Source organism: Chiloscyllium punctatum, chromosome 4 (genome assembly GCF_047496795.1).
Source record: "Chiloscyllium punctatum isolate Juve2018m chromosome 4, sChiPun1.3, whole genome shotgun sequence".
Classification (NCBI taxonomy): domain Eukaryota; kingdom Metazoa; phylum Chordata; class Chondrichthyes; order Orectolobiformes; family Hemiscylliidae; genus Chiloscyllium; species Chiloscyllium punctatum.
In genome coordinates this window covers 19,336,871-19,345,822 of record NC_092742.1, presented here as the reverse complement: position 1 = coordinate 19,345,822, position 8,952 = coordinate 19,336,871, and the positions used below count along the sequence as shown (strand labels likewise).

The 8,952-nt window shown below is 49.5% G+C and overlaps 2 protein-coding genes across 5 annotated transcripts in view; one reads left to right on the top strand and one right to left on the bottom strand.

The window, feature by feature from the left end:
* Positions 1 to 5,577: 5,577 nt before the first annotated feature.
* Positions 5,578 to 8,952, top strand: part of abcd4 (ATP-binding cassette, sub-family D (ALD), member 4) — a 50,441-nt gene continuing 47,066 nt past the window's right edge. For all 3 annotated transcript variants that reach the window (XR_011960412.1, XR_011960413.1, XM_072568211.1), the window contains exons 1-2: positions 5,578 to 5,698; positions 8,247 to 8,365. Coding sequence is in view for 1 of the 3 variants with exons in the window: in XM_072568211.1 (XP_072424312.1) it covers positions 5,649 to 5,698; positions 8,247 to 8,365 (169 nt within the window). In the remaining 2 variants the exon portion in view is untranslated. The remainder of the gene's footprint in view (positions 5,699 to 8,246; positions 8,366 to 8,952) is intronic.
* The window catches only part of LOC140476113 (acetyl-coenzyme A synthetase 2-like, mitochondrial), a 128,235-nt gene continuing 125,260 nt past the window's right edge, over positions 5,978 to 8,952 (bottom strand). For both annotated transcript variants that reach the window (XR_011960411.1, XM_072568209.1), the window contains one exon: positions 5,978 to 6,186. Coding sequence is in view for 1 of the 2 variants with exons in the window: in XM_072568209.1 (XP_072424310.1) it covers positions 6,163 to 6,186 (24 nt within the window). In the remaining variant the exon portion in view is untranslated. The remainder of the gene's footprint in view (positions 6,187 to 8,952) is intronic.

Genomic DNA, 8,952 nt, shown 5'->3' with positions numbered 1-8,952 from the left:
AAGGCGGAAGGTGAAGCGTTCTTCCTCCAGGCGTCAGGTGGTGAGGGAGTGGCGATGGAGGCGGCCCAGGACCTGCATGTCCTCGGCAGAGTGGGAGGGGGAGTTGAGATGTTCAGTCAAGGGGCGGTGGGGTTGATTGGTGCAGGTGTCCCGGAGAATTCCCTAAAGTGCTCTGCGAAAAGGCGTCCAGTCTCCCCAATGTAGAGGAGACTGCATCGGGAGCAACGGATACAATAAATGACATTGGTGGATGTGCAGGTGAAACTTTGATGGATGTGGAAGGCTCCTTTGGGGCCTTGGATGGAAGTGAGGGGGGAGGTGTGGGCGCAGGTTTTGCAATTCCTGCGGTGGCAGGGGAAAGTGCCAGGACGGGAGGGTGGGTTGTTGGGGGCATGGACCTGACTAGGTAGTCATGGAGGGAACGGTCTTTGTGGAAAGCAGAAAGGGGTGGGAAGGGAAATATATCTCTGGTGGTGGGGATCCATTTGGAAGTGGCGAAAGTGTCGGCGGATGATGCGGTTTATGCAAAGGTTGTTAGGGTGGAAGGCAAGGATCGGGGGGTTCTGTCCTTGTTGGGTTGGAGGGGTGGGGTTTGAGGGTGTTGGAGAGGGACGTGGATGAGATGCCTTGGAGGGCATCTTCAACCACATGGGAAGAGAAATTATGGTGTTTAAAGAAGGAGGCCATCTGGTGTGTTCTGTGGTGGAACTGGTACTCCTGGGAGCAGATACGGCAGAAGCGGAGGAATTGGGAATATGGATAGCATTTTTGCAGGAGGTAGGGTGGGAAGAGGTGTAATGCAGGTAGCTGTGGGAGTTAGTGGGTTTGTAAAGTCTGTCGTCATTGTTGGAGATGGAGAGGTCCAGGAAGGGGAGGGAGTTGTCAGAGATGGTCCAGGTGAATTTGAGATTGGGTTGGAATATGTTGGTTGAGTTGATGAACTGCTTAACCTCCTCGCGGGAGCACGAGGTGATGCCAATTCAGTCATCAATGTAGCGGAGGAAGAGGTGGGGAGTGGTGCTGGTGTAACTACGGAAGATGGACTGTTCTACGTAGCCGACAAAGCGACAGGCATAGCTGGGGCCCATATGGGTGCCCATGGCTACCCCTTTGGTCTGGAGGAAGTGGGAGGATTCGAAGGAGAAATTGTTAAGGGTGAGGACCAGTTCAGCCAAACAAATGAGTGTGTCAGTGGAAGAGTATTGGTGGGGGTGTCGGGAGAGGAAGAAACGGAAGGTTTGGAGGCCCTGGTCATGGCGGATGGAGGTGTAGAGGGATTGGATATCCATGATGAAGATGAGGCATTGGGGGCCGGGGAAACTGAAGTCTTGGAGGTGGTGGAGGGCGTGGGTGGTGTCTCAAACGTATGTGGAGAGTTTCTGGACTGGGGGGGGAATAGAACAGTATCGAGGTAGGTAGAGATGAGTTCAGTAGGGCAGGAGCAGGCTGAGACAATGGGTCGGCCAGGGTGGTCAGGCTTGTGGATCTTGGGAACGGGGTAGAAGCGGGCAGTGCAGGGTTCCCAGACTATGAAGTTAGAAGCTGTGGGTGGGAAATTTCCTGATGTGATGAGGTTGTGTATGGTCTGGGAGATGATGGTTTGGTGAGGTGATGAGGTTGTGTATGGTCTGGGAGGTGATGGTGTGGGGAGGTGATGTGGTTGTGCATTGTCTGGGATATAATGGTCCCAGGACATCAATGTGGACTTCACCAGATTCTTAATTTCCCCTCCCCCACCCTACTCCAGTTCCAACCTGCCAGCTCAGCACCATCCTCATGACCTGCGCCACCTGCCAATCTTCCTTGCCATCTATCCGCTTCACCCTCTTCTCCAACTTATCACCTCCATCCATCTATTGCACTCTCAGCTACCTTCTCCCCAACCCCACCGTCCTCCCATTTATCTCTCCACCCCATTCCTGATGAAGGACTTCTGCCCAAAACATTGATTTTCCTGCTCCTCGGATGCTGCCTGACCTGCTGTGCTTTTACAGCACCACTCTAAGCGAGACTCTGATCTCCAGCATCTGCAGTCCTCCCTTTTGCCAAGTGAAATTCTAAGTCTGTTCCACCATTTGATCATGGATATGTTTCTTAAAACCACTCTCCTGCCTCCTCCCCATAACCTTTGATTCCCTTACTAATCATAAACGTATCCATAGTCTTACATAATCTCCATGACCTAACGCCAATTCAGGGACCAGCCAACCTCAGAGCTATGGCCTCAACAGCTGCCCGCAGCCCTGGGCAGGGGGTTCGAAACACAGTCAGGGTGACTGTGAAGAAGATTGAGGATCATACACTGCTCGACCGCACCCTGTTTATTAAGAAGATACTGTCGGGATGCTGTGGGTTTTCTGCAGCGGACGTGTACTGCCTGCAGGATTTTCCTGGGGCAGGCTACTTTGATGTGACCTTCAGAAGCATTAAGCAGTGCAAACAGCTCCTGAAGGTCTTCAAGGAGAAGGAAGGGGAGCCGCTGTTTTCCATCTTGTCGGCGACCCCATTGTGTGTGCTTCCTGCACAGAGGAACCGGGTTGTTACAATCCATATGTACAACCCTTATGGTCCAGCGGCTGATGTCCTGACCTTCCTGGGAAGGTACGTCCAAGTTGAGGGAGAAGCCACTGATGTGATCGACCCCTTTGGGATCTGGACCAGTAAGCGGCAGGTCAGGGTAACTCTGAGGGCCGATGATAGTGGGAACATCCTCCACCCACCCTCGAGCTTCGCAATTGGAGGGAGCAGAGGCTACCTGACATATGCAGGGCAGCCGAAAGTGTGCCGAACCTGCGGGAAGTCGGGACACGTGGCGGCGGATTGCAAAGTGATCATCTGCAGGAACTGCAAACAGGAGGGTCACTTGACTAAGGACTGTCAGGAGGAAAAGAGCTGCAACCTGTGCAGAGAGGCGGGCCACATGTATAAGACCTGCCCAAGACGGGGGGGCCCCACTTACGCACAGATGGCTGGAGGTGGCAATGTGAGCCGTGGACCCCCAAAGACCAGTAAGGTCCACCCGGACAGCAGGGAAACGGAGTCTGGTGACACCCAGAAAGAAGAACAGGCTGGAGTGGAGGAGGCGGCAGCCAGCGGAGAGACACAGCAGCTAATCCTAGCTCTAGCCGGGCAGATGGAAGAAATGGAGGAGGAGGTAATCAATCAGGCAGAGGAGTGGATACCTGTTAAAAACAGGAAGAGGAAATCTTGCCAGGCCCCCAAAGCCTCCCAGCAAAAGGGGAAAAGACAGCTACACGAGGGCGGGACGGCCAGCTCTTCGGATGGGGAAGATGGACGCAAAGAAGGCCATCACCACCAGAAGAAGAGACAGAGTGCCGTTGGTAAAGAGGAGGGCATTTCCTCCCAACCAGGAAACAACGGACCCCCCGAAGTCCACCCTCCACCCAGTGAGAACCAGGGGGTACCCACTGCCCCACAACTACAGGCAACCGAAAGCTGTGATCCTCTGACAGTCCCATTGTCAGACACAGAACTGGACAGTGAGGACCCTTGCCTTGGCTCAATGACACCAGAGCGGGTAAATGACCCCATTGAGGAGCTGGATAGCTACCTCAGCCCAGCGAAGGTCCAGCAGTTCTTGCTTACCATGGGGATGTAGACAGCTACCCCAGAGACAGGACAGTCAAATGGACAATGGTAACCCCATAAACTGGGGGTTAAAGAAGTTTCATTTGCTTTCATATAACAGGGCACCCACTCAGTAGGTGGGTTCCGCTGAAGCCACAGCCAAATACCAAGAGACTGGATAGTTAATAAGGATAACTATAAATTTGATTGATTCAATCTGTGCTTTGTAATGTTAAGACATGCAATGTATATAACTATGAACGACATGGAAAATTGTACAAGTACCAAAGATTTATTTATATGAATAAAGTATATTTTGAAATATAAAAAAAGTGAAACATGGAAATTACTTTTTCAACAGCAAGTGGTTTGGATTTGGAACGCAATGCCGTAGAGTTAGTGTACTCGACAGATTGGATCATAGCTTTCAAAATGATCATTATCAAAAGAAAATAGCAGGCTGACAGGAAAAAAGGCAGTGCATTGGACCAATCGGCTGCTCTTACTGAGAGATGGCACTGAAAAGAGAAAAATCATACAATAACAGGTTATAGTCCAACAGGTCTATTTGGAAGCACAGCTTTCAGAGTTCTGCTCCTTCCTCAGATAGCTAGTGGGGTAGTTGACAAAGGAGCAGCGCTTTGAAAGCATGTACTTCCAATAAACCTGTCGGACTATAACCTCGTGTGGTGTGATTTTTAACTTTGTCCACCCCAATCCTGCAACAGCTCCTCCACATCACTGAAGAGAGAAGCTGAACAACCTCCTTCTGTGCTGTAACTACATAGTGCTGTACAGACTGTGAGTGAAAGTGGAAGGGGATGGAGGCCTCAGACCTTCCCTGGCAGATCCCAAGAGAGAGCAGAGTTAGTGGCCCCATAACATTAACTCTGCTTTCTCTCTCCTCTGATGTGGCCAGATCTGCTAAGTTTCTATAGCCATTTGTGTTTTTGTTTCAGATCTCCAGCATCTGCAGTTGTTTGTTTTATTTGATGAGGGAGATGGGGGGTTTGAATTCACAATTCAGTGATTGACCAGAGGGCAGTTGAGAGTCAACCACATTGCAGTGGGTCTGGAAGTTGCATGTAGATCGGACCGTGTAAGGAGGTTAGTGAACCAGACAGGTTGTTCCGACAACCAACAATGGATTCACAGTCATCAATAAAGGCCATTCTATTTTTTTTCTCTCATGGGAAGGAAACACTCAAGTGGCCAGTCACAACTCCAGGGTGTTATAAAGGCCATTCTATTCATCATTAGACCCTTAATTCCAGATTTTTAAAATTAAATTCAAATTCCACCATGCTGTGGAATGATTCAAAACAGGGTCCTAGCACATACCAGCAGGTCTTTGCCTAGCAAAGAATGGTAGGAATACGAAATGCAATGCCTGAGAAGGTGGTGGGGGCAGGTGTATTTAAGAACAGCACTTAGTGCCAATAGGCTACAGACCGAGTGCAGGCAATTGGGGGATTAGTGCAATTTGATGTTTGTTGCCATGATTTGCAGAGTCATGATGGGTCGAAGGGCCTGTTTCTATGCTGTATTGAACATTTACACCAGCTGTGAGCAAAGCGCTGTTCTCCCTCTCCCCTCCACTGAAGATGTCAGACCTGCTGTGTCTCTCGGATTTCCCACATCCGCGGTGTTGCTGCTCTCTTCGCCTCCGACGGTGGGCTTATTTGCCCGGGAAGCTCCGCGGTCGAATGTGGACAGGAGGAAGTGGAGAAGACCGTCAAGCTAACGAGGGGGCTCAGGCCCGAGGGAGGAAAGCGGGGCCTGAACCCACAGACGAGAAGAAGGGGGAGGCGGGGGGGGCTGCAGTCACGTGGCCGGCGCACAAGACGTCATCACGTTGCGGGGTTGGTCACTGCGCGACGTCATCGCGCCGCGCGGGGCGGGTGCCCGATGTCATGGCGCCCAGCGGGGAGCCCAGTGCGTGACGTCACCGCGAACCCAGGGCGTGGTGACGTCACCGCGAACCCAGGGCGTGGTGACGTCATCGCGCCCCCTCCTGACCTTGCCCAGTCTCCTGACTCCCAGCTGGTGCTGACGGCGCGATGTCAGGGTCCAGGCGGCAGGGCCGGCCCCCGGAGCCGAGAGGCAGCAGGTAGAGCCCGGGGAACCCGCAGCAAGCGAAAGGGGCGGAGTGATTAAAACCCCGCTGGCTAAAGCTGAGGTGGAGGGGAGGGGCGGGGCGCTGACATGTGCAGCCTGTGTAGATTGGCCAATAGAGGGAGCAGGGTGGGATGTTCGTCAGAGGGTTGGCACATACTTGATGGGCCGAATGGCCTGTTGCTGTACTCCAGACATTCTGTGACTTATGCAGGCTCTGCCAGTACGCCCCCACTCCCATGCTGAGGTGTACCCACACCCTCACCCTCACCCACCCATACTTTACCTGACCACCTTCCAACTGTTTTCATTTCCAACCGTGCCTTCTCCATCGCTGGCATCCCTTCACCACCCTCATGTGCCAGGGTGAAGTCCCTGGGCACCAGCGGACCGAGGGGAGGCATTGTTCCTTCGTTCTTGGATCCAGAGTGTGGTTGGGCTATTCAGCTGTGGAAGTCGTCATGGCTCAGCACCAAGGCGGTTCTGAAGCAAACAAAAGAAGCAAGGAAAGCATAGAGTTGTGCTGCACCGAAACAGGCCCTTTATCTCATCCATGCCAACTAGGTTTCCCAATTAAACTAGTCCCATTTGCCTGAGTTTGGCCCACAACCCTCTAAAGCATGCTGTACTCCTGTTTAGCCACTTGCATTACCCATTTCAGTGAGTTGTGGACTTGCATCCCAAGATCTCTCTCTCTGTATTTCAGTGCTCCGAAGGATCCTGATATTTACTGAACTCCTTTTGTACTTTACCTCCCAAAATGTCTCATCTCTCACTTGTCCAAATTAAACTCCATCTGCCTTTCTTCCACTCAGCTTTCCAACTGATCTACATCTTGCTGTATCCTTTGATGACCTTCCTCACCTTTCGCACCTCCTCCAGTTTTCATGTCATCTGCAAACCTACTAATCAGACCACGTACATTTTTATCCAAATCATTTCTAAATATTACAAAGGCCTGTTCCTTGCGGAACATCACTGTTTTCAAACCCGTGACAGGTACCATCTAGAAAGACAGATATCACCACATGCAAGTTCACCCACCATCCTGACATGGAAACATGTTGCCATTCTTTCAGTGTCACTGGATCAACATCCCTAACAACATTGAAAGTCAACTATGGCAGTTCAAGAAATCTGTTCACCATTAATTTAGACCATAAGATGAGAATTAGGCCATTCACACCCTTGAGTCTGCTCCACCATTCAATGAGATTGCAGCTGATCTGATAATCCTCAACTCTACTTTTCTGCCTTTTTCCCCAGAGCTCCTCTAATTCCTTACGAATCAAAAATATGTCAACCTCAACCCCGAATACGTTCAAAGATCCAGCAGTCCTCTGTGGTAAGACAGAAATTGCTGAAGAAACTCAGCAGGTCGAACAGCATTTGAAGAGGGAAAGCAGAGTTAACATTTCTGAAGCAACATCACTAGACTTGAACTGATAGCAGCTGGGAAAAGTTGGTATTATGGCTCCAACTGGCTAGCATATACATTAATGACTGGCAATAAGTGCCATTTTCAGTCAGGCTCAGCAGATTTGCACACGTCATTAGTCAAGTGCATTAAAAGGATTCAGGGGTCCATGGTCCCTCCCCAGCCAAGCACAATTCAGTGAGCCCTCAGCAGCCCACCACAATGTGTAGTTAAACTCTTGCCTCCTAGAAAAATGTCAACATTGGTATAAATTGATTTTTTTTTCCTGAAAAGAATATTCATTTTTGTTCCCTAAGTGATTTAGATAATCAGTCACATCTAACAGAATGCTGACAAGATGATGAAATGGTGCAAGAACAGAAATTGCTGGAAAATCTCAGCAAGTCTGGCAGCATCTGTGGAGAGAAATCAGAATTAACTTTTCGATTCCCGTGACCCTTCCACAGAAAGAAATTTAGATTACTTACAGTGTGGAAACAGGCCCTTCAGCCCAACAAGTCCACACTGATCCTCTGAAGAGCAACCCACCCAGACCCATTCCCCTAACATTTATCCCTTCACCTAACACTATAGGCAATTTAGCATAGCCAATTCACCTAACCTGCACATTTTTGGATTGTGGGAGGAAACCCACGCAGACACTGGGAGAATGTGCAAACTCCACACAGTCAGTCACCTGAGGCTGGAATTGAATCTGGGTCTCTGGTGCTGTGAGGCAGCAGTGCTAACCACTGTGCCACCGTGCCACCTAATTTCTGTCCACAGATTCTGTCAGACTTGCTGAGATTTATCAGCAATTTCTGTTTTTGTTTCAGTATTCTCAGTGCTTTCGGGTGTATTTTTTTTTGTCATGGTGATTTGGTGCTCCTCGTAACCAATTAATAGAGTTAAGTTGGTCACCTCCCATTCCCTTCCCTACCTCAGCTGTGTTGCTATGGGAAGAAAGCTGCATTAAGACCACATATCCCAGGCCAACATGTCTCCTCCCAACAAAAAAAATGGCTGCCTTGAGTGATGTTGGTCTGCAAGCTACTTCCCTCCCAGATAAAAGGAGAAAACCATATCAGTTTTGCATGACTATATGCTCATTGTTTTATACTTCCAGACCAAAGCTGGACCTTCTGTTTGTCAGACGATTCTGCCATATCCAGGCAATCCTCTTCCCATCTTGGACATCGCAGAGTGTTCTGATGTTTGCTACACTGCTGTTTGTTGTCCTCCTCGGTGAGTCTGATGTCCAGTTGCATTAAGATAGTAGCAATGAACTAACTTCCGTTTACCCTATCAGTTCGATGCAAGTGGTCAAATTGGGGGATGCATTTTGTTCTGGTTACATCCACAGATTAGGGTGATTGATGGTATAACTTTTGAAATAAAAACCTCTTTGCTTCTGTAATCCTGTTCGCAGCTGTTTTCTGCAAACTTTCCATTTAATGGTAATTCTGCAATTTTTTTCTCTCTCCTCCATGCAGTTATAGTCTCCAGTAGCTCATACTTCAATTCATGCTTGAGTTTCGATCATGAAAAATTACCTCCTTTGGTGTACGCATACTCATGCAATTCTTCTCTCTCACTTCTCATGAGTAATGATAAGGTGCAAGGATAGCTCAGCACAGTACAGGCCCTTCAGCCCTTGATGCTGTGACAGCCTTCTATTATACTCTAAGATCAGACTTAACCTACATGACCTTTATTGTGCTAACTTCCATATGCTTTCCATCCAAGAATCATTTAAATGTCCCTAATGTATCCGACTCTACTCCCACTGCTGGCAGTGCATTCCACTCACCCACCACTCTCTGTGTAAAGAA